We start from the raw sequence: 27,439 nt of genomic DNA, 5'->3' as shown, positions 1-27,439 counted from the left end.
ATTATTATATAAGTGGTCAAGGTCATTCGATGTTTGTTTAACGTTAAGGTTGAATTGGTCAGAGTTATCATATCTCATGCTGAAAAACAGTAACCAATCTCAGCTCCTAACTTCAGAAAAAGATAAGATCAACAACAGTAAGTTTACAGTATCTCTCTTACTTTTGTTCCTCAACACGCTACGCAGCTTAGGGATATCACATGGCGCAGCCAACAGGATTTTTTGCTCAGGATAATAGAACGGACATAGGAATTCCCGTTTACTGGACCACAGCGAACTCAGATCCACCTTGGAACTTTAAAGTATGGTTAGATCAGTTCCTGATGGCGGTAACAGTAAAAGAAAATGTCAACCCAGAAGTTATGCTGGAAGATCCCAAACCCGTGTTAGAGGAGCCGGAACCCCGTCCAGAAACACCCAGAGATGGCGAATCTGCTATTGCAATAGCAGCTAGAGAAGCACGGGATAGATTATTAAGAGATCGAGTCCCAGCTGAGAATGAAGAGAGAAGAGAAAGAGGACATAAAGTGGGCCACAATATTTACTACAACGAAGTCCAGAAGCGATTAGTATCCAGACTATTTCTTGCGTTTGGGACTGAAGGAAAGAAACGTTTTGTTCAAAAAAATCCACATGTGGAGATTTCTAAATTGCAATTTAAAGAGACGGTTAGATTAGCAAAGGTAACCTTTGAAAAATGCCAGAGTATTACTTACGAGCGGTACAAATTATTCAATAGATCACAAGAATTGGGAGAATCTTTAGAATCATTCCATGCAGCACTAACTGCCCAAGCAGCCAAGTCAGCATTGGACACTTTGGAAGATGAGTTAGTCAGAGATCTCTTTATTTCGAAAATGCGAAGTCCAGCATTACAAGACACGCTCACGTTCGAAACGTTACCTCCCGAAGAAGTATTAAAACGTGCGATAAAATTTGAGCAGAGTAAACAATCGACACAAGACTTTCAGAAAACCACTCTGGGTACTGCACAAGCAACAACCCAATCAGGGCCACAGATCAAAATCAAACAAGAACCAATTCTGGTGGTAGGAAACAGGAATCAGAACACTAGAAAACCATATCGTGAAAGAAATAGACGGAAACAGCAAGAGGGAAGAGGGTTATCGAACAATAATAACGCAGAGGACAGGAAACCTTGTAACAGGTGTGGCAGATCATTTGTAGACGGTCATTTGAAAAATTGTGCGGCAATGGGAAAACAATGTAAGAACTGCAATAAACCAAATCACTTTGCTCGAATGTGCCGGTCACAACAGGTCAGTGAAATAACTGAAAATACAGAGAGTTCGGAAGAAGAATGCAACTTGATACAAACATTCAATTCATGCGAAGAATTCGAGGTTATGGCAGTTGAACAGAAAGACAGTGAAATAGAGATGATCAATCGATACATCGACGAGAAAATGAAAGAGAACAGTGATAGCAAGAGAGTAAACAAACTAGAAACGAAAAAGATTGACATACGGAAAGACTCATCATCAGGAAGGATGAAATCACCGAAGGCTCTAATTCGAATTGATAATCAGATAATAAATATGACCGTGGACACCGGTAGCCCAATTTCATTTATAAATTGGACAGTGGCAAAACAAATTCTAGATTCATCAGGAAAAATACAATTTACTCCAGCTGAAAAATTGTACTCACCAGCACAATTCGTTGACTATAATAAAAAACCAATAGCAATATTGGGGGCGGTGAAGGCAAACATAAGATCCGCTGGCTGGGAAGTCCAAGAGGCTACGTTTTTGATAACTGAACGAAGGACGCGGTGTATTTTAGGGTTAGACCTACAAAGTAAAGTAGGCATAACCACTACACAAAGACCCGCTCCAAAACTGAAATCTCGATTTGAGATCATGCTGTGCGAACAGTCGGAACCGTGGAAAGAAAAATTCTACGAAGATTTTAAATCATTGTTTGATAGAAAAGGACGATCAGTACATCATGTCGTGAACACAACATTCAAATACCCTCTCTGCCCGATTCAAGAAAAAGGGAGGAGGATACCTATCCATGTGCAAGAAAAAGTTGAGAAGGAAATTGAAAAATTACTACTAGAAGGCCATATTCAGAAATTAGAGAAGTGTACCAGTGATTTTTTCATAGCCCCTATTGTCATCACAGTGAAGAAAGACGATTCAATTAAACTGGCTTTGGACGCAAAGCCCATCAACAGACAATTATATAAAAACAAGTATCAGATGCCGAATATGGAAGAACTATTAGATAGTGTCAGCCAGATAGTAACTGCACAAACAGCAGGTACTTTGTTTTTCACTGTGTTAGATTTGAAATATGCATATAGTCAGCTAAAGTTGAATCCACAAACTGCAAGACAGTGCAATTTCAACATCGTAGGGGGAAAAGCGACGGGCACATATAGATTTCTGACGGGATTCTATGGTTTGGCTGATATGCCAGCCGAATTTAAAAAAGCTATGGATCGGACGTTAAATCATTCTAAGAATACGTTTTGTTTCTTGGACGACATATTAATTGTCTCAAAAGGATCGGAAATTGAGCATGAAAAACTAATTACTGACCTTCTAATGAAGCTCGATAAGGAGAACTTATCGCTGAAACTGTCAAAATGTGAGTTCTTCAAAACAGAAGTTAATTGGCTGGGACATAAACTTTCAGAAAGTGGGGTTACCCCAAAAAAAACGAAAACGGAGGCCATTCTTAAGTTAGACCATCCAAAGTCACTCAAACAACTTAGATCCTTTCTAGGTAGTATTAACCACCTTGCGAAGTTTATACCGAATGCAGCTAATTTGACAGAAAAACTTAGACCATTATTGCGTGAGGAAAACGAAAAGAAAAAATTGAAAAACATTAAAATCCCAGTAAAAAAATTCGAATGGGGAACCGAACATAATGAGGTGTTCGAAGAAATCAAAAAAGCGGTAGCAAACATTGTTAAGCTGAATTATTGCGATCCGAATAGAGATACTCGGGTCAAGTGTGATGCAAGCCATAGTGGACTAGGGGCATCTTTAGAGCAACAGACGGAAAAGAACGAATGGGTTCCGATTTCATTCGCGTCGCGCTATCTTAACAATCAAGAAAAAAAGTATTCTACCAATGAGCTTGAACTGCTAGCAGTGGTATGGGCAGTGGATCGTTTCAAACATTACTTATTAGGAAAAGAATTTGTAATAGTTACTGATCATAAGGCACTAACATCTGCCTTAGAAGGCAACAGGTCTAACAAAACATATCAGTCTAGATTAACAAGGTGGGTGGATAGATTACTGCCATATCAATTCAAAATTGTCCATATTCCAGGAAAGGATATGGGGATAGTAGATTATCTATCTAGAGAACCAACCGGAGAACCTTGGCCGGAAACAAAATTGGATGAAAAATTTGTAGTCACTTCAATTGAGTGCTTTCATAGAGCACTCGACTGTTTATACAGTCGACTGAATGATACGAATGCAACAATTCAGAGCGAAAAGGTTCTAGAATATTCTCAAAAACAGAAAAGAGAAGATAGGTTGCTAACATCCAGGCGTAGTTGCTATAGCAACAAAACGGTCAAAAACCGAACAAAGCTCGACCGGAACGAGAACGGTGAGCATTCAGATTTTTTGACTGACAAGAACGTGTTGATTCAGAAAAACACTCTTGTCAATTTCAATAGAGCAATTCAGTCGGTTAATCTAGTCAAAAACAGAAAAATAAACTCAGAAAAAATGGAGGAGGGAAAGATAAAGAAGAAGACAGTGAGAATAGGAGACTGTAGGACACAGGAGGAGAACGATCAAGTAGCAGAAGCGGAACTAACCGAGACTACATTCCATCGAACAAGTCGAATTAGAAGAGGAACTCTAGATAGAACGGAAGACAGCTTTGACGAGGACAGTTGTACTGCACGGGCAGCAATATGGAACCAAGACGCTGAGGAAACGAAAAATTTGCTATCGATTTGGGACCTAGTCAGTAAGGATCAAGAGCTACCAGGAAACATCAGAGATCTAGAAGCAATGACGCAGATGGTAACCAGCAGCCCGAGAGGTTCACCAACGAAATCAATCATAGAGGTGGACTTAACAGCGGAGGATGACGATCTAGGTCCGGAAGTGAGCGAAGTACAACCTTCGAAAAGAATTAACGAACGGCAAATACAATTGGAAAGCGCATTAGCAGACGTAGGAGACACCGGAAGCTTTAGCTTATCGAAACTATTCGATAAAACGCTGTTGGCCGAACTCATATCGGAGGATGTGTGGATGGACCGATTACGTCGCGTAATAGAGAGGAAGGATCGGGCAGGATTTGAGCTTATGGGCCCATATACAAACCCGCTGTGGAACCAACTCTCAGTAGTCGACGGTTGCATTCTCGTAGATAACAGGATAGCAGTACCAGCTCAGTTGCGCCAAGCAGTGTTGAAGCGCATCCATAGAGGACATCCGGGGCAGGAGGCCATGATTGACGTGTCAAATTATTTGTGGTGGCCACACATGCATAAGGATATCGTAAACCTAGCTGAAGAGTGTAGAGAATGTACACGCTATGGTAAGAATGCAAAATATATTTTACCGAAAAATTCTTCACAACCACTGCCACTGCTATCGCAGCCAGGGCAGGAAATTCAGTTAGATTGCGCAGGACCTTTAGAGGATCATAAAGGAAAGAAAATCTACTTATTGGTAGCAATTGATCAGTTTTCAAAGTTTCCATCGGTGAAAGTAACAAAATCAACGGGGGGAAAATCGACCATAAAATTTCTAAGGTCATTCATAGATACACACGGCATACCAGAATCGATAAAAACCGACCAATTTTCCGGATTCAAAGGAAAAGCCATGAAAAAATTCTGTCTTGAACACAATATAGAACAAAAGTTCTGCCCGGTGGGTGCCCACCGCGGGTGTGGCTTAGTAGAGAGAACAATTCAAACCATTAAAAGGCGCTTGGGGGTGATGTTACTGGAAGAGAATGTAAAGTCAATAAAACTATGCCTCAGTACAATCATTAGGGACATGCGGTGGATAAAACAAAAGACCATACAGAAATCACCGTTTGAAGCACACTTCGGTAGACTACCAAAAACGGAATTTAAAATTATACGAGATAAATTTGTAGAATTCTCTGATAATTTAGATAAACAGCATCTGGAGAGGTCGGCCCTAACCGCAAGTCAACTCAAGAAAAGGATTGACCAATCTCGGGACTCACTAAACATTGTAAAAAAGGGGCAGAAAAGCAGAGAGGTCAGCCCCCTATTCAAACAAGCCAGTTTGACAACTCAGGAGAGGAACAGAGCAAGAACTCTACGGAACTTGTTGGAGGCGAATGCGGACTGGAACGCAGAGCGACGCAGATATGACGGACCCAGCCTCTCACAACTAGTAGATACCACAAGTACAATCGACCCTGAACTGAGGAAGGAGTTACTCTACTCATGGGAAAAAGGATTTGTAGAGGACAAACCAAAGGGGTCGGAATGGAACAGCCAAAATCTCAGCCGCAGGGACGAAACGAGGAGAAGTGGAGCAGCACTGACAAAGCCATTCAAGGGGAAGGTCGCTTTCGATTCACCCAAGACAGTGACAACAGCTGCAGGAGCAGTCTACAGAAAAAGTGATCTGGTGAAGTTACAAGGTTCTCCTACGCAATCACCCAAGGGGGGGGGGACAAATCAGAAGGAGAAGGCCAAAAGCCCACTGGAGGAGCCAAAAAGCAAACACCAGAAGAAAGACGACGAACTCTTGGAAGACACGCTATCGGAAGAGGAGGACTGGAATACATCGAGAGAACAGACGAAAGAATTATTCCAAAACAGCGAGGCGGTCGTAACATCACGTGACACACCGGTCGGCGGGGGACTCAACTTAGCAATCAAGCGAGCAAAGCCCAATCTCGCTTGATTGCTCGGTCTTGGGGCTTTGGGGCAAGCGAGCAAAGCCCCAAGACACAAGAACAGGTGGCGCTAAACCCGATAGGGGAATCACGAGATAAAAGAGACCAAACACTCAAAAACAAGGGTAAAGAAAAAAAGAAAGCTGCGATAGCAGCAGAAGAAATTATTAATCCAAAACAACCAGATGCAGATCAAGCTGATCGTGCAGGCAGTTCGGGCACCAAAAGTGTACCTTCTAGGAAGCGCATAACAAGAGACACGTCACCTGGTTCAATCTTGAATGCGTTCCAGAAACAAGACATGGGGGAGGAAGAACGGCAAAGCCTAGCCGATCAAGTGCTGACTAGAGGTCTGCAAAGGACAGCGGATGAGATCACCAAATCCAGGGTGGCAGATCAAAATGAAGGTGAACTTGGATCTCCGTCAGGAATTTCGGACGAATCAGTGGTTGACGATCAAGGAGGCACAAATGTCAGGCGCAGTAAACGAACCACGAAAAGTCAGGGGCCTAAAAGATTGGGTAGCCCCGTGAAACACTCGGTCAAATATATTTGCGCAGACGACGAGGCAGCCACTAACGAAACGGCCTTAGAGCAGTACCGATCTGGTCTGGCGAATGTAAAAACAGACAAAAATAACCCAATGGAGACCCGTTTGAAGCTTCTAGAACGCCACTTATTTAGAAAAAAATTTGGGTATGCCGCCTTGGAAACGACACAGCCATGGAGTACTCAATGGAAAGTGCCATTAGAAATCAAGAAAAAAGAAACAGAGAAGAAAAACTGATAGTTAAAATAAACTCAAAAGGAAAAACAGTCATGCAACAATGGCACCACAAGAAACTGAGCTGAAAACTCATATTATTGTTATTTATAAAATTTTAAACGTATTAGATAAAATTTTATTTGGTCCCAGGGGGAATGTGGTATTGCAGCATCTGTAGTACACAACCTTGAGGACAGTTTGCTAACTACTGCATCTGCAGTAACCATATGTGCTAACTATATCTATTACGTTATTATTATATAAGTGGTCAAGGTCATTCGATGTTTGCTTAACGTTAAGGTTGAATTGGTCAGAGTTATCATATCTCATGCTGAAAAACAGTAACCAATCTCAGCTCCTAACTTCAGAAAAAGATAAGATCAACAACAGTAAATTTACAGTATCTCTCTTACTTTTGTTCCTCAACACGCTACGCAGCTTAGGGATATCATAACTATATATCAGCTGGGAATAAAAACTATTTCAGGTTATATCAATTTCAAAAAAAAACAAGGATAGCCGATTACTGTGCACGTAGCACCGATTAATCCGACCATACTCCTAATAACTACAAAAAAAACTTTCTGAGACCTAGGCAAATTTGACAAAATATGTTAGGTCGCAAATTATAAAACCATTTTTGTGTAAAATTGAATAGAAAAACGAAAAAAAGCGTAAAAATTTGATTTCCAAAATGGCAATTTCCAAAATGGCACAAATTTTGATTTCCAAAATGGCACAAGCAAACTCCTTAAAATAATTCTCCTAGCAAGCAAACTCCTAGAAACGAAAAAGATTGACATACGGAAAGACTCATCATCAGGAAGGATGAAATCACTGAAGGCTCTAATTCGAATTGATAATCAGATAATAAATATGACCGTGGACACCGGTAGCCCAATTTCATTTATAAATTGGACAGTGGCAAAACAAATTCTAGATTCATCAGGAAAAATACAATTTACTCCAGCTGAAAAATTGTACTCACCAGCACAATTCGTTGACTATAATAAAAAACCAATAGCAATATTGGGGGCGGTGAAGGCAAACATAAGATCCGCTGGCTGGGAAGTCCAAGAGGCTACGTTTTTGATAACTGAACGAAGGACGCGGTGTATTTTAGGGTTAGACCTACAAAGTAAAGTAGGCATAACCACTACACAAAGACCCGCTCCAAAACTGAAATCTCGATTTGAGATCATGCTGTGCGAACAGTCGGAACCGTGGAAAGAAAAATTCTACGAAGATTTTAAATCATTGTTTGATAGAAAAGGACGATCAGTACATCATGTCGTGAGCACAACATTCAAATACCCTCTCTGCCCGATTCAAGAAAAAGGGAGGAGGATACCTATCCATGTGCAAGAAAAAGTTGAGAAGGAAATTGAAAAATTACTACTAGAAGGCCATATTCAGAAATTAGAGAAGTGTACCAGTGATTTTTTCATAGCCCCTATTGTCATCACAGTGAAGAAAGACGATTCAATTAAACTGGCTTTGGACAGAAAAACTTAGACCATTATTGCGTGAGGAAAACGAAAAGAAAAAATTGAAAAACATTAAAATCCCAGTAAAAAAATTCGAATGGGGAACCGAACATAATGAGGTGTTCGAAGAAATCAAAAAAGCGGTAGCAAACATTGTTAAGCTGAATTATTGCGATCCGAATAGAGATACTCGGGTCAAGTGTGATGCAAGCCATAGTGGACTAGGGGCATCTTTAGAGCAACAGACGGAAAAGAACGAATGGGTTCCGATTTCATTCGCGTCGCGCTATCTTAACAATCAAGAAAAAAAGTATTCTACCAATGAGCTTGAACTGCTAGCAGTGGTATGGGCAGTGGATCGTTTCAAACATTACTTATTAGGAAAAGAATTTGTAATAGTTACTGATCATAAGGCACTAACATCTGCCTTAGAAGGCAACAGGTCTAACAAAACATATCAGTCTAGATTAACAAGGTGGGTGGATAGATTACTGCCATATCAATTCAAAATTGTCCATATTCCAGGAAAGGATATGGGGATAGTAGATTATCTATCTAGAGAACCAACCGGAGAACCTTGGCCGGAAACAAAATTGGATGAAAAATTTGTAGTCACTTCAATTGAGTGCTTTCATAGAGCACTCGACTGTTTATACAGTCGACTGAATGATACGAATGCAACAATTCAGAGCAAAAAGGTTCTAGAATATTCTCAAAAACAGACAAGAGAAGATAGGTTGCTAACATCCAGGCGTAGTTGCTATAGCAACAAAACGGTCAAAAACCGAACAAAGCTCGACCGGAACGAGCACGGTGAGCATTCAGATTTTTTGACTGACAAGAACGTGTTGATTCAGAAAAACACTCTTGTCAATTTCAATAGAGCAATTCAGTCGGTTAATCTAGTCAAAAACAGAAAAATAAACTCAGAAAAAATGGAGGAGGGAAAGATAAAGAAGAAGACAGTGAGAATAGGAGACTGTAGGACACAGGAGGAGAACGATCAAGTAGCAGAAGCAGAATTAACCGAGACTACATTCCATCGAACATGTCGAATTAGAAGAGGAACTCTAGATAGAACGGAAGACAGCTTTGACGAGGACAGTTGTACTGCACGGGCAGCAATATGGAACCAAGACGCTGAGGAAACGAAAAATTTGCTATCGATTTGGGACCTAGTCAGTAAGGATCAAGAGCTACCAGGAAACATCAGAGATCTAGAAGCAATGACGCAGATGGTAACCAGCAGCCCGAGAGGTTCACCAACGAAATCAATCATAGAGGTGGACTTAACAGCGGAGGATGACGATCTAGGTCCGGAAGTGAGCGAAGTACAACCTTCGAAAAGAATTAACGAACGGCAAATACAATTGGAAAGCGCATTAGCAGACGTAGGAGACACCGGAAGCTTTAGCTTATCGAAACTATTCGATAAAACGCTGTTGGCCGAACTCATATCGGAGGATGTGTGGATGGACCGATTACGTCGCGTAATAGAGAGGAAGGATCGGGCAGGATTTGAGCTTATGGGCCCATATACAAACCCGCTGTGGAACCAACTCTCAGTAGTCGACGGTTGCATTCTCGTAGATAACAGGATAGCAGTACCAGCTCAGTTGCGCCAAGCAGTGTTGAAGCGCATCCATAGAGGACATCCGGGGCAGGAGGCCATGATTGACGTGTCAAATTATTTGTGGTGGCCACACATGCATAAGGATATCGTAAACCTAGCTGAAGAGTGTAGAGAATGTACACGCTATGGTAAGAATGCAAAATATATTTTACCGAAAAATTCTTCACAACCACTGCCACTGCTATCGCAGCCAGGGCAGGAAATTCAGTTAGATTACGCAGGACCTTTAGAAGATCATAAAGGAAAGAAAATCTACTTATTGGTAGCAATTGATCAGTTTTCAAAGTTTCCATCGGTGAAAGTAACAAAATCAACGGGGGGAAAATCGACCATAAAATTTCTAAGGTCATTCATAGATACACACGGCATACCAGAATCGATAAAAACCGACCAATTTTCCGGATTCAAAGGAAAAGCCATGAAAAAATTCTGTCTTGAACACAATATAGAACAAAAGTTCTGCCCGGTGGGTGACCACCGCGGGTGTGGCTTAGTAGAGAGAACAATTCAAACCATTAAAAGGCGCTTGGGGGTGATGTTACTGGAAGAGAATGTAAAGTCAATAAAACTATGCCTCAGTACAATCATTAGGGACATGCGGTGGATAAAACAAAAGACCATACAGAAATCACCGTTTGAAGCACACTTCGGTAGACGGAATTTAAAGTTATACGAGATAAATTTGTAGAATTCTCTGATAATTTAGATAAACAGCATCTGGAGAGGTCGGCCCTAACCGCAAGTCAACTCAAGAAAAGGATTGACCAATCTCGGGACTCACTAAACATTGTAAAAAAGGGGCAGAAAAGCAGAGAGGTCAGCCCCCTATTCAAACAAGCCAGTTTGACAACTCAGGAGAGGAACAGAGCAAGAACTCTACGGAACTTGTTGGAGGCGAATGCGGACTGGAACGCAGAGCGACGCAGATATGACGGACCCAGCCTCTCACAACTAGTAGATACCACAAGTACAATCGACCCTGAACTGAGGAAGGAGTTACTCTACTCATGGGAAAAAGGATTTGTAGAGGACAAACCAAAGGGGTCGGAATGGAACAGCCAAAACCTCAGCCGCAGGGACGAAACGAGGAGAAGTGGAGCAGCACTGACAAAGCCATTCAAGGGGAAGGTCGCTTTCGATTCACCCAAGACAGTGACAACAGCTGCAGGAGCAGTCTACAGAAAAAGTGATCTGGTGAAGTTACAATGTTCTCCTACGCAATCACCCAAGGGGGGGGGACAAATCAGAAGGAGAAGGCCAAAAGCCCACTGGAGGAGCCAAAAAGCAAACACCAGAAGAAAGACGACGAACTCTTGGAAGACACGCTATCGGAAGAGGAGGACTGAAATACATCGAGAGAACAGACGAAAGAATTATTCCAAAACAGCGAGGCGGTCGTAACATCACGTGACACACCGGTCGGCGGGGGACTCAACTTAGCAATCAAGCGAGCAAAGCCCAATCTCGCTTGATTGCTCGGTCTTGGGGCTTTGGGGCAAGCGAGCAAAGCCCCAAGACACAAGAACAGGTGGCGCTAAACCCAATAGGGGAATCACGAGATAAAAGAGACCAAACACTCAAAAACAAGGGTAAAGAAAAAAAGAAAGCTGCGATAGCAGCAGAAGAAATTATTAATCCAAAACAACCAGATGCAGATCAAGCTGATCGTGCAGGCAGTTCGGGCACCAAAAGTGTACCTTCTAGGAAGCGCATAACAAGAGACACGTCACCTGGTTCAATCTTGAATGCGTTCCAGAAACAAGACATGGAGGAGGAAGAATGGCAAAGCCTAGCCGATCAAGTGCTGACTAGAGGTCTGCAAAGGACAGCGGATGAGATCACCAAATCCAGGGTGGCAGATCAAAATGAAGGTGAACTTGGATCTCCGTCAGGAATTTCGGACGAATCAGTGGTTGACGATCAAGGAGGCACAAATGTCAGGCGCAGTAAACGAACCACGAAAAGTCAGGGGCCTAAAAGATTGGGTAGCCCCGTGAAACACTCGGTCAAATATATTTGCGCAGACGACGAGGCAGCCACTAACGAAATGGCCTTAGAGCAGTACCGATCTGGTCTGGCGAATGTAAAAACAGACAAAAATAACCCAATGGAGACCCGTTTGAAGCTTCTAGAACGCCACTTATTTAGAATAAAATTTGGGTATGCCGCCTTGGAAACGACACAGCCATGGAGTACTCAATGGAAAGTGCCATTAGAAATCAAGAAAAAAGAAACAGAGAAGAAAAACTGATAGTTAAAATAAACTCAAAAGGAAAAACAGTCATGCAACAATGGCACCACAAGAAACTGAGCTGAAAACTCATATTATTGTTATTTATAAAATTTTAAACGTATTAGATAAAATTTTATTTGGTCCCAGGGGTAATGTGGTATTGCAGCATCTGTAGTACACAACCTTGAGGACAGTTTGCTAACTACTGCATCTGCAGTAACCATATGTGCTAACTATATCTATTACGTTATTATTATATAAGTGGTCAAGGTCATTCGATGTTTGCTTAACGTTAAGGTTGAATTGGTCAGAGTTATCATATCTCATGCTGAAAAACAGTAACCAATCTCAGCTCCTAACTTCAGAAAAAGATAAGATCAACAACAGTAAATTTACAGTATCTCTCTTACTTTTGTTCCTCAACACGCTACGCAGCTAAGGGATATCACAACTATATATCAGCTGGGAATAAAAACTATTTCAGGTTATATCAATTTTTAAAAAAAAACAAGGATAGCCGATTACTGTGCACGTAGCACAAATTATTCCGACCATACTCCTAATAACTACAAAAAAAAACTTTCTAAGACCTAGGCATATTCGACAAAATATTTTAACTTGCAAATTATAAAACCGTTTTTGTGTAAATTTGAAAAGAAAAACGAAAAAAAGCGTAAAAATTTGATTTCCAAAATGGCAATTTCCAAAATGGCACAAATTTTGATTTCCAAAATGGCACAAGCAAACTCCTTAAAATAATTTTAAGGGTAATAATAAATTTGCACGGCTTAACTTAAGCATAAATAAGCCGTTTGCGCCTGAATAAGCCGACAAAAAATCAGAAATAACGAAAATTAGAAAAAGAAAGAACTCAATCTTAACCGAATTCGAAGTCTCTCCCCCTTTTTAATGACCAGAACAATAAAAAAATTTTGAGCGTTTCAAAAAAAATTATAACATGTTTTTGGTTCGATTCAATTTTTTGGTTTTCGTCAGTCGGAGCCGCCTTCGTCTCTCCGTCATTTCTGCTGATACGACTGTTTGTTACAAGATCTCTTTTTAACTTTTTTAACTTCTTTTTAAGGCGAATTTAAATTCATTTTTTAAATTCAGATGCAAACAGATTTTTATACTCCTAAAAATAATTTTTCATTTGTATCTGTATTTTTGTATATTGCACTAGTTCAGTTTGAAAACTTAACTATTGAACTTTCTCTCTCGAGAATTAGTGCGTTTATGGGACGGACGAAAGATAAATTTCAGATATTTTTTTGGTTTGAGTTTTTCAGTGTCAATGAGCTAAATAACAACAAGAATGCTTGTATCAAGGCAAAACCCTGAATGTTCCGACTGCCTTTTCAGGTTTATGCAGCAGTATTAACATAGAAAAATTGAATTTAATAAAGTAAAATGATATTTTTCCTCTAAAATTTGATATTTTTTTTGTGAAAATCATCCCCCACACGCCGTTTTTTGTAAAAATCATCGCCACATGCTCTATAAACATTCAGAGTGAAGCCTTGAATGTTCTGATTGTCTTTTAAGGTTTATGGAGCAGTATTAACATAAAAAATTAAATGTGACAAAACAAAATGAAAATTTTTTTTTTCTAAAATTTGAGATTTTTTGCTAAAATTATCCCCCACAAAGGCCATATAGAGTACAAAAGAAAAAATTTCGCTACTTGTAACAAATCATTTATGACAAATAAGCTTCCTTGAACCAAATAATTGAATATCACTTTTCACTAGTAGGTTAAAAAATGAGAAAAATGGTAGGGTACCACGGAAGTTCTGTTTTTTGCTGCTATACGTATTTTTCCTGGTACCCGCAAGCGACTTAGAACCAAAAAACAAATTCAGAGAAGGCTGATTAACAGATGTTTTCACCTTTTTTTGGGGGCGATACAATTTGTACAAGAACAAAGCTATTCAAGTTACGAACTCAAAAAGTATCCAATAATCCATAATGCAAAGAAACCTACCAAGCTTATAATGCTTGCAATCTCTGAACAACGATGCAGGAAACTGAACTTATTCGCAACTTCTGGCGACATAATTTATTGTCATTGGCCTAAAAAACCTTCAAACAGATTTGCACTCAGACATGGCTGCTTTCCCTGCGTGAGTTCTCAATTCATGAGCTTGAGTGCACTCATGTCTGACCTGTTACCGGTGCACTTCGACTAACCACCAAAAAACATAGCGTTCAACTTTTTTTTTGACTATTCTACTACTTCAGTTGGAGTTATTGCTTGAAAGAATCCTAATTAGAGGCGGATTTAGGGGGGGACGCCTTCCTCTCAGGGATTCGACCCCCAGCCAACCCAAAGGGTCCCCCTTTGGTACTTTTTAAGAAATCCATTTTTTGCCGACCGACCCTAAAATTTTTCTAAAGGCGTCTTCGGCGCCAATATACACTAACCTTGAGGGGGAGCGCGCGCCAAAAAACGCAATTTTTTGTCAAATTTTTCCAAAAAGTGCCCAAAAACGGCTTTTTTTACCTGTTTTTTTTTAAAGTTTGCCTGCGGCTTAGAAAATTTGGCCCAAACAGGATCTTTTTACTGCTTTAGGAGTGCTCGGAAAATCAATTTGTTCGACCTAAAAAAAAGGTCGTTAAAATTTTCGAAATTTTTTTGAAAAGAAGCCCCCCTCCCCTCGAGAAAATCCTAGATCTGCCCTGATCCTAAGCATTAAATTTGTTCGACTTCTGGAGGATTTTAATTAAATCAAAAACATAAGAACAAATTAGAAGAGCAACAATTGACTACATCAAAATTTAAAAATAAAAGCTTAGATAACGTTTTATTTGCCAAAAAAATTCCTCAGTGTTTCTCAAAAAGAACTAACATCTTAGTTTTCCCTTAACATATAGATGGACCTTAGAAGGTTTTTGAAAAAATTTTGTGTGTGGAGTCATACGGCTAGATAATGAAGCATATATGCTGAATTCAGTAAATATAAAAAAACCTCAACAAAATAACCTGCTTTTTAGCTGCATGCGTATGGATTAGCATGCAGCAATTCCATTGTTATGTGCGTTCAATTGGGACTCAATACATATGGCGTGCTGTCAAAAAGCAGACATTGTAAGTAGACACATCATCAACCAACCAGGCCAAGATGAGAAAAAACGCTGAAAAAATTGGCAAAAATTGTGAAGAAAAAATATATATCCTTGAGGTGGTTTTTTTTTCAGACCAATCATAAAAGACTTTTTTATTTCATTGGATCGATCCTTTCATCTTCGTGTTAGTAGAAGGGTGGTTGCGCTCATCATGATACTGGCCTCTTTTTACGTATGCTATGAAACGAGTCTAACTAAAGTGCTCGTTTTATACTTTGATGCTGAAAGTGTAACGCGCATTACTTACACGTGGCGTAATGCGATTTCGGCGTGGTGTTTTTATTCAGACCAATTTCGAAAAATATTTCTCTCGAGGGCTCAATCCATGAATCTTCGCGTCCCACAAGGGTTGCGCTCACCACTATGCTTTCCTGACTAGAACATTGATGTGAAACGCTCACTAATAGACCAACGTGACTATAAGAGCGCTGTAAAACTTTGATGCAGAAAGTTTTAGGCGCATTACTTACGCGTTTACACAAAATCGTTCCAAATTCAATTAAGGAAGGCTAATTGGTCTTATTAATTCCATACACGATTCTTAATTTTCAGCTTAAAATACATAGTTTGTCAAGATTTTCTTAACCAAAAACTATTCAAAACCAGGTTTTGGACAATTGGAACATTCCATAGTTTGTCAAAACTTCATTACGAAAAACTATTCGAGACCAGTTGTTGGGAATAGTCGGAACGTTCAGGGCTTCGCCATGATACGAGCAGTCTTAATTGTTATTCTTGCGTGCGTTCGTTTTTAATCTCGATTCTGGTTGGCATTAGACCTGTATACTTTTGGCTGCTTAACCAATACAAACTGCTCTAACCGATTGTTCTTTACCCGATTTTTTGCTAGCAGTAAACACGTTTCAGTATTTTAACGTGCCAACTGCGGGGGCCAGTGTTGTCATCCATTTCGCAGTAACTGGTCCCACCTCAGGGAGGCAGAAGACAGTGCTAATCGGCACGCATGCTAGTAGGCTGGTCTCCGTTAAGCATATATGCAGTAATTTTACTAATATCGTTGAAGGGAGTGCGACTTCTTGGATACTGGAAACCAGCAGATGATGGAGGATTTGTATGAAATTGCATCCCGAAGTGGCACATACATTGTACCAGACACGTTTCTAGAAGATAACTGCAACACGGCAATTTACACTGAAGAAGATGACTTAAGATTGATTGCCAATTCCAGAGGATGCGACCTGGAGTATAGTTCGCTACCGACATCCGGAACTACATCTTCTACAACTTCCTCAACAACATCATCTACAACGTCATCAACTACGTCATCGACGACTTCTTCGACTACGTCATCGACCACTTCTTCGACTACGTCATCAACGACATCTTCGACTACGTCATCAACAACTTCTTCGACTACGTCATCGACGACTTCTTCGATCACGTCATCTACAACATCATCGACTACATCATCGACAACGTCATCAACTACTTCATCAACTACTTCATCAACTTCTTCGCCAACGACTTCTTCAACTACGTCATCAATAACCTCTTCAACTTCTTCACCCACGACTTCGTCGATTACGTCATCAACAACTTCATCGACTTCGTCGCCGACGACTTCATCGACAACATCATCTACTACATCATCGACTTCTTCGCCCTCGACTTCGTCGATTACGTCATCAATAACTTCATCGACTTCATCGCCTACGACTTCATCAACTTCTTCACCAACGACTTCTTTAACTACGTCATCAATATCCTCTTCAACTTCTTCACCCACGACTTCGTCGATCACGTCATCAACAACTTCGTCGTCGACGACTTCTTCGACAACATCATTAACTACGTCATGAACAACTTCATTGACTTCATCGCTCACGATTTCTTAGACTCCAGCGCCCACTAATTCATCAATTTCGTTCATTTTAAATCAAAAGATATTTTGATATGGTTTTCTTAGCTTTTAATTTACACCGGAAAACATTTAGGCTAAGTGTCTTTTGCTTCTGTAAAATTGCTTCAGTCCTCCTTGATTGTGTAAAGTAATGGTTGCCTCTGTTAATCCCAGTTGTGCTAGCGAGGATGCATCGTAAATTATGTGAGTGCTGTTTTGGTTGTCGTGAAAGACAGAGAAAAACAAAAGAAGTAAGTTGCCAGGAGAGTAGAAGAAGCATAGGAATGGAGAGAGCTAATTTTCCCACGAACTTAGCTGCAGAAGGAGCAAATTGGCTACAATTTCATGAAGCTCTTCATTTGCGGAAAAAATTTTACAACTTCTTACAAGATTAGGCTCTAAGAATGTTACAAGATCTTTTTCTTATAAGAAAGTTGTAAGATACTGGAACCTGATCTAAACTACATTTTATGATTGGATAAATTAGATATTTTACCAATGTAAAGTATTTAATATTAACCAATCATGATCCATCTAACTAACAACCCACTTATTTGTAAGTGCTGAAGTTACTTGTAATTTCAGCACCAGAGAGATTTGAATTTAACTTAGAAATTAGTTGGACTCTCCCGAGCACTTCAGCAGCCGCAATAAACCAGTATACCCTAGATCTATTGAGCCTAGCAGAGACTAGTTAAACAACCTGAGACTAGATAGTATAAGAGTAAGATTAGGATCGGTATTAGACTAAGAAGTTGCACGAATCTATCCGGCCGAAAATAAGATAGCGTGACGAGCAGACGGTGTACCCTATCCGAAATTACTCTATGAGTTATACACTCCAGTCCTAACTCATCTGGTGCGACCATAAGTCTCGAACAAGACCTTAATAGCTTAGCATTAACCAATAATAGATTAGAAATTAGACAAAAACATTTACAAAATGTTATACGACAATAATTTAATCGAAATGTCTCTACGACTCAATAGATCAGAGCCAATATTCCGAACCATAACAGAACTACCCGGAATTGGAAGAAGACCTCGAACCAGAGACGACATACGACAAAGTAGAAACTTGCCATATAGCTATATGATAGTTAGGCAAAAACCAGAACAAACTTTTATATTTAGAATACTACTGGCAATGAATTTAGATTTTCATTTGCAAACATAAAACCTTGAAGTTAATCCTCAAAATCATTACAGGCGCTAAACAAAATTAATAATATACAATAACGATTGATAAAAAGATCTAAGATCGTTTTCCTAAAACTCTGCAGTAATATACAAAACATGTTTGAAAAATATTTATTGAAAAATAAAAAATAAAAATTAGTAGCATGACAATAAATGGTTAGTAATCATAAATCATCCTGTTGTTCCAGCTCCATCACCTAAAACATAACAGCAATCATAAACCCACTAATATCATCAAAACACTAAATCTTTCCTTTACACACATTTAAAATTTTATTAAAACTTAAATTCACTTAATTTTAAAACCAGATCATCAAGGCTTATCCTTGGATCTTAAATCATTTTCTACTTAATTAAATTTCAAATTTGATCATCAAGGCTTATCCTTGGATCAAACAGAACAACTTTGTTCTCCCCCACCCACTTAATTAGTGTCTAACGACCTCAAACGTCGATTCACTACCCAACCCTTTCTAAAGACCTAAGACTAATAGAAATTTTTAAACAAAACTAATCATTCAAAATAGGATAAGCAGTGAAGAACTTCGGTTATTCATCCTTCACTTGACCCCCCCTCTTACCAGACCCAGGATAAATCTTAGACTTAGTAAGTTTAAAATAGTATCTAACGAACTACTCGCGTTCTAATTATACCTGAACCTTGTGGATCGATTTACTATTCTCCAACCCTTGAACACAATCACTACCCCTAAGTAAGATTAAGTAAGTTAACACCTTAACTTATACTAGCCACGAGAAAGTAAAAAATCATTCTTCGGAATCGATATACTTTTCTCTCCAACCCTGAACAAATAGACCCAGGTTAAGCTAACCAAAAAATCGTAAGAACTAACAGTTTAGGAAAATAGAAATCATTTAACAACCTTTTGCATGCGTCATCCTAAACCTTATGTCATTTAAAAACCTAGGAAATAAACAAACAATCGTTTTACACAATTGTGAAATAGATAACAAAAAATACGACCTTGTAATCACACCTCATACACAAACAGTTGGATACATTCGAACAAAACGACAAACACTAAAAAGAAAAATAATAACGAAACAAAGACAAATAACACGAAAAAGATTTTCAAAAAATCGAAACGCATTTTCAGAATCAGAAACCAACAATTTAGACGAACTTTACAAACTAAAAGAATCAATAGATAAAAATTGCCCACTTCACGATCAATTATATTTTTCTGACTCAGAAACAACTTCAAATTCATCAAAAAGAGGAAAAAGAAGAATAAAAAATCAGTATAAACACAAACCAGTACATTTATACAATTGGAATCAACCAATTCGACACATTAATAATTACATATTAACAGTCATCGAACGAAAAAATGAGCTCAACGCACACCCCAGGTGACGAAACCCCAGATGATGATGAAATCTTTCCTTTTATAGTAGATGCAACCACTGATAGAGGACAGCATATATTTTGCAAAAATTTACTATTAAATTTATTTGAACCCGGAATCAGTCCATGTAAAACAGAGTTCCCAGATGTAAAAATCAAAAGACAAATCATAGACCACTACTTAAAAGATATATGCAACATAACACAACAGTATGGAATCTACTCCATAGAATTCACCTCACCAAACCATAATCATAGAAAATATACAATTCAAACAGACGATCTTGATTTAGAATTTTCAAAAGTTTTTTCAGAATATATAAAAAGCATCCAATATCATAACTCACAAAGAGCAAACTCCATATTCACCAATGAAGTTTTCGCAATAATATATAGTTATATTTCGATATTAGAAAATGAAATCCCAATAACAAATGTCTCACCGACAGAAACATCTAAACATTTAAGAGTACGACATGAAATCACACTACTCTCTAGTTATTTAAACATCATTAAAGAAAATTTCACGAAAGACGACGTTTCGCAACATACAAAACACGATCTACAAAAAATTTTGGCATGGTTCATAATAGATTATTTCACACACAATATTGATTTAATTGCACAAGCAAGAAAAAATTTTAGACCCCAAAACTCGAACGATGATACCGCTATCACAGAACAATCAGATTATGTTTGGGACCCCGAATGGTCTCATCCCGCATTTATAAGCTTCCCACAATCAATCTCAAGTCAAGCAATAAGTACGATATCTTACATAAGAGATTATGTAAGAGTAATACCATTAACCATTGATGCAACACCATTAAACTATAATACATTTTTGCCCGATACACAAAATAATAGTTTAAACTCTACAGTCATACACAATGAAAACCTCAATGGAACTAGGAATCTTACTCAACAAGATATCCAGACACCATCACACTTCATAAATGAAGAAATTGTACACACAACAACTACACAACAAAGTATTTCACCAATACGCCCAAATTTAACAACACCAAGAAATACAAATCCTTCACAAACACAGGTAACCTTACAATCAACCGTTAAACCTTCGGTTGCCCCTAAATATTCACATATGGATTACCAAACATACAGACCCATGACAATACCATCAAAAACACGCAAAACATTCACTAGAAACAACTTTACAGACCATAATTATAATTATACACATCCATCAAAAACATATAATCAACCACAAAGAAATTTTAACCAATATACAAGATCTCGAAATTGGGATAACCCAATGACCCAACCTAATTCAATAAATTTCCAAACAAATCCTCCACAGGATCACAGTGAAAATTACCCATTTTTTCAACAAAATAAAAATAAAAAACAGACATCTTATCAAATGGATTATTTATCCTCAGATGATGATTTCTTACAACCAGATATATTTGCACCAAATACTCAAGAATATCGTAGACAAGAAATACAGAAAACACGTACAAATCATAGAAATTTTTCTCCACAACCAATAGATGCACAACATCAACAACCAATTCAACAACAAAATCTAATTAATACACAATCTTTTCATCCAATTCAACAACAAAATCCAATGACTGCACACTCGTATCAACCATCACAAATGCAAAATGAAATACCACTCCCATATTATCTCCAACAACATGAAATAACAAGAAACCAACTTTCAAATTTTTCTCAAATGCCAAATGCAGCAGAATCATTACAAATGACAATGAATCCATACCTTATGGGTGGATCATCAATAACATCAAACAAACCTTTAATGGTTTTCACAGGAACAGACCCTGAATACTCTGTAGAAGATTATTTAAATGCAGTAACAGCAAACCTGATTTTAAATATTGGACCTGAACCAATTAATACGCCACTACATCAAAACTGGATACATCGACGCACAGCGTTAATACAAACAACCTTAGATGGCGCAGCCCAAAAATGGTTTTCAGTACTACCTCTAGAAATAAAATCAAACTGGAAAAGGTTTACACAGGAATTTTCAAAAATGTTTGACTCCGAAAGAAACAAACAACAACAAAGAGTTTTATGTAATGAAATTCGCAGATTACCAAACGAAACCATCAAGCAATTAGCAGTACGAATCGAAACACTAGTTCGAAAAGCATATTCACTAAATACACACGACTATAAAAACACAAAGATGACAGAAATCTTAATGATGACCTTAACACCACAATTAAGGAAAATAGCAATAAAAAAGAGAGCATCCCATCCTTCTTCAATTCGAGAACCCGATTTAGATTTTCGAAAACTAGTAGACAAATTAGAACAAGCAGAAATCACGATGAAACTAGAAGAAACGGAAAATCTGAAATTACAATACGTTAACAGAATTGAAACGACTCCCACTAATATTAATAATATACAGGAATCAGAGACAGACCTCGTTGAAAAAATCACTGAAAAACTCAATATTTACGAAAAGAACCCAAACTTTAAAGGCAAACCATCTTTCAAAAAATGGTGTAATTATTGCCGACGATACGGACATAGTATTTCCGAATGTAGACAAAAACAGCAAGACAATCAAAATAAACCTCAAAAATATAAAGAACCAAATAAATCATTCTATCAATACATGAAAAAAGATCAAAATCTACCGAACAAAACAGTCTACAGCAACAACAGTTCAGGAAAACCACTCCCGAACAATACAAATTATACAAGAAATCAATCACCATATAACTCAAGTTATAGAGGAAGATCACCAGAACGAAGAAACACGCATAATTCATCACAAAATCACTACAATAGACCAAATAGTCGAAATAACTACTCCAGATCACATTCAAACACACAACGATTTGTTTCTAGATCTAATTCCCAATCAAGAAATAACTACTATCCAAACAACCAATCACGAAATTCATCATACAATAGGAATAGAAACTACTCCTATAATCGAAATAGAAGTTATTCAAACAACCGAAACCAGAATTACCCGAACAATCGATCAAGGAATAACTCATATAATAGATCGAACTATAACAGACCAAACAATAATTACCAAAACAGATCGCGAAATAATTCACAAAATCGACACTCAAGTTATAATAATCGTTATAGAAATTATTCCCAATCACCACACCGGAATAATAATAACTATAATAATTCTAATAATCGCCACAGAAGTAGTACACCTAAACATCAAAGACATATTAATCAAGTACAATCTAATCCAGAAACAACATCAGACCCTCCAGGTATTGATGACACAGTAACTGATACGTTACAACTCAATCAAATAAACTGTACATCATCAGATTCAGAAAGTGATACTGAAAACACTCTTTCTATCAATATGATAAAAGTCGAAAATGACTATGAATCTGTCATATATGAACAACCTTTTTCATCACACATATATGAAAATCAATCAGAATTTCTCCAAAATTATTACACTACACCCATAAATTCCACACCAACGACGCAAGAAACAAATGAGATTAACACTACAAATCAAACCATTAAAAATATCAAAACAAAATGCTTGAATACAAACCACATTTATCAAAATATACAAAAAGAACAACCCAAAGAAAAAATTTGGACAATACCATTTCTCTTAGAAAGCCCAAGAAATAAAGAATTTCAACCACCAGACCTTGAAATAGATTTTTTATTTGATTCAGGAGCAGAATCAAACATAATAAACATCCCCACATGGAATGAAATAAAAACTTTACACCCAAAGCTAACACCTCTTGAAACCTCCAGTAAGTTAGCAACAGCACAAGGATCAACATTGATAAACTACGGAAAAATCCAATTATTTCTCCTCCCCACCAGAACAATGGAGCAAAGCAAAATTTTAAATAAGCCATTTAAACAAATATTCCATATCACTGATATTAAATATAATATCATTGGAATACCACTTATTTCGAAGTATATACCAACAATTAACATACTAAATAGTAAAATATTAATCAAAGATAAATATACAAAAACAAAAGAAACATCCTTAACATTTTTTCAAAGATTAAATAAACAACCACCATTCTTTTCAAAATTCTACCCGATATTTAACCAACAAAGAAAACACTTGAAACCACTATCAGGAAACATCTATAATTTTTCAATCAAACAAGTTCACCAATATGATAAAGAACAAAACAAACAAAAATTTTATATGTCAGATTTTGAATTCAAACCTATTCACAAATTTTTCAAAATCACAATCTCATCCATAAAATATTTGAAAAATTCGAATTCAGATATCATTTCCTTACATGTCTATAACAACACACGAACTACTCGCGTTCTAATTATACCTGAACCTTGTGGATCGATTTACTATTCTCCAACCCTTGAACACAATCACTACCCCTAAGTAAGATTAAGTAAGTTAACACCTTAACTTATACTAGCCACGAGAAAGTAAAAAATCATTCTTCGGAATCGATATACTTTTCTCTCCAACCCTGAACAAATAGACCCAGGTTAAGCTAACCAAAAAATCGTAAGAACTAACAGTTTAGGAAAATAGAAATCATTTAACAACCTTTTGCATGCGTCATCCTAAACCTTATGTCATTTAAAAACCTAGGAAACAAACAAACAATCGTTTTACACAATTGTGAAATAGATAACAAAAAATACGACCTTGTAATCACACCTCATACACAAACAGTTGGATACATTCGAACAAAACGACAAACACTAAAAAGAAAAATAATAACGAAACAAAGACAAATAACACGAAAAAGATTTTCAAAAAATCGAAACGCATTTTCAGAATCAGAAACCAACAGTTTAGACGAACTTTACAAACTAAAAGAATCAATAGATAAAAATTGCCCACTTCACGATCAATTATATTTTTCTGACTCAGAAACAACTTCAAATTCATCAAAAAGAGGAAAAAGAAGAATAAAAAAGCAGTATAAACACAAACCAGTACATTTATACAATTGGAATCAACCAATTCGACACATTAATAATTACATATTAACAGTCATCGAACGAAAAAATGAGCTCAACGCACACCCCAGGTGACGAAACCCCAGATGATGATGAAATCTTTCCTTTTATAGTAGATGCAACCACTGATAGAGGACAGCATATATTTTGCAAAAATTTACTATTAAATTTATTTGAACCCGGAATCAGTCCATGTAAAACAGAGTTCCCAGATGTAAAAATCAAAAGACAAATCATAGACCACTACTTAAAAGATATATGCAACATAACACAACAGTATGGAATCTACTCCATAGAATTCACCTCACCAAACCATAATCATAGAAAATATACAATTCAAACAGACGATCTTGATTTAGAATTTTCAAAAGTTTTTTCAGAATATATAAAAAGCATCCAATATCATAACTCACAAAGAGCAAACTCCATATTCACCAATGAAGTTTTCGCAATAATATATAGTTATATTTCGATATTAGAAAATGAAATCCCAATAACAAATGTCTCACCGACAGAAACATCTAAACATTTAAGAGTACGACATGAAATCACACTACTCTCTAGTTATTTAAACATCATTAAAGAAAATTTCACGAAAGACGACGTTTCGCAACATACAAAACACGATCTACAAAAAATTTTGGCATGGTTCATAATAGATTATTTCACACACAATATTGATTTAATTGCACAAGCAAGAAAAAATTTTAGACCCCAAAACTCGAACGATGATACCGCTATCACAGAACAATCAGATTATGTTTGGGACCCCGAATGGTCTCATCCCGCATTTATAAGCTTCCCACAATCAATCTCAAGTCAAGCAATAAGTACGATATCTTACATAAGAGATTATGTAAGAGTAATACCATTAACCATTGATGCAACACCATTAAACTATAATACATTTTTGCCCGATACACAAAATAATAGTTTAAACTCTACAGTCATACACAATGAAAACCTCAATGGAACTAGGAATCTTACTCAACAAGATATCCAGACACCATCACACTTCATAAATGAAGAAATTGTACACACAACAACTACACAACAAAGTATTTCACCAATACGCCCAAATTTAACAACACCAAGAAATACAAATCCTTCACAAACACAGGTAACCTTACAATCAACCGTTAAACCTTCGGTTGCCCCTAAATATTCACATATGGATTACCAAACATACAGACCCATGACAATACCATCAAAAACACGCAAAACATTCACTAGAAACAACTTTACAGACCATAATTATAATTATACACATCCATCAAAAACATATAATCAACCACAAAGAAATTTTAACCAATATACAAGATCTCGAAATTGGGATAACCCAATGACCCAACCTAATTCAATAAATTTCCAAACAAATCCTCCACAGGATCACAGTGAAAATTACCCATTTTTTCAACAAAATAAAAATAAAAAACAGACATCTTATCAAATGGATTATTTATCCTCAGATGATGATTTCTTACAACCAGATATATTTGCACCAAATACTCAAGAATATCGTAGACAAGAAATACAGAAAACACGTACAAATCATAGAAATTTTTCTCCACAACCAATAGATGCACAACATCAACAACCAATTCAACAACAAAATCTAATTAATACACAATCTTTTCATCCAATTCAACAACAAAATCCAATGACTGCACACTCGTATCAACCATCACAAATGCAAAATGAAATACCACTCCCATATTATCTCCAACAACATGAAATAACAAGAAACCAACTTTCAAATTTTTCTCAAATGCCAAATGCAGCAGAATCATTACAAATGACAATGAATCCATACCTTATGGGTGGATCATCAATAACATCAAACAAACCTTTAATGGTTTTCACAGGAACAGACCCTGAATACTCTGTAGAAGATTATTTAAATGCAGTAACAGCAAACCTGATTTTAAATATTGGACCTGAACCAATTAATACGCCACTACATCAAAACTGGATACATCGACGCACAGCGTTAATACAAACAACCTTAGATGGCGCAGCCCAAAAATGGTTTTCAGTACTACCTCTAGAAATAAAGTCAAACTGGAAAAGGTTTACACAGGAATTTTCAAAAATGTTTGACTCCGAAAGAAACAAACAACAACAAAGAGTTTTATGTAATGAAATTCGCAGATTACCAAACGAAACCATCAAGCAATTAGCAGTACGAATCGAAACACTAGTTCGAAAAGCATATTCACTAAATACACACGACTATAAAAACACAAAGATGACAGAAATCTTAATGATGACCTTAACACCACAATTAAGGAAAATAGCAATAAAAAAGAGAGCATCCCATCCTTCTTCAATTCGAGAACCCGATTTAGATTTTCGAAAACTAGTAGACAAATTAGAACAAGCAGAAATCACGATGAAACTAGAAGAAACGGAAAATCTGAAATTACAATACGTTAACAGAATTGAAACGACTCCCACTAATATTAATAATATACAGGAATCAGAGACAGACCTCGTTGAAAAAATCACTGAAAAACTCAATATTTACGAAAAGAACCCAAACTTTAAAGGCAAACCATCTTTCAAAAAATGGTGTAATTATTGCCGACGATACGGACATAGTATTTCCGAATGTAGACAAAAACAGCAAGACAATCAAAATAAACCTCAAAAATATAAAGAACCAAATAAATCATTCTATCAATACATGAAAAAAGATCAAAATCTACCGAACAAAACAGTCTACAGCAACAACAGTTCAGGAAAACCACTCCCGAACAATACAAATTATACAAGAAATCAATCACCATATAACTCAAGTTATAGAGGAAGATCACCAGAACGAAGAAACACGCATAATTCATCACAAAATCACTACAATAGACCAAATAGTCGAAATAACTACTCCAGATCACATTCAAA

The 27,439-nt window shown here is 37.3% G+C and overlaps 1 protein-coding gene across 1 annotated transcript; it reads right to left on the bottom strand.

Annotated features, from left to right (window-relative positions):
- Window positions 1–16,290: 16,290 nt before the first annotated feature.
- On the bottom strand, window positions 16,291–16,994 carry LOC134856281 (coiled-coil domain-containing protein 1-like; the record flags this gene model as incomplete). The annotated part of the gene is made up of 1 exon (XM_063872631.1): window positions 16,291–16,994. A coding segment is annotated over one exon (704 nt), but the record flags the coding sequence as incomplete, so codon positions are not given.
- Between the last annotated feature and the right edge of the window lie 10,445 nt (window positions 16,995–27,439).

The sequence above is a fragment of the Symsagittifera roscoffensis genome, unplaced genomic scaffold, assembly GCF_963678635.1.
Source record: "Symsagittifera roscoffensis unplaced genomic scaffold, txSymRosc1.1 SCAFFOLD_313, whole genome shotgun sequence".
Lineage (NCBI taxonomy): Eukaryota > Metazoa > Xenacoelomorpha > Acoela > Convolutidae > Symsagittifera > Symsagittifera roscoffensis.
This window is presented reverse-complemented; position numbering and strand designations above follow the sequence as displayed.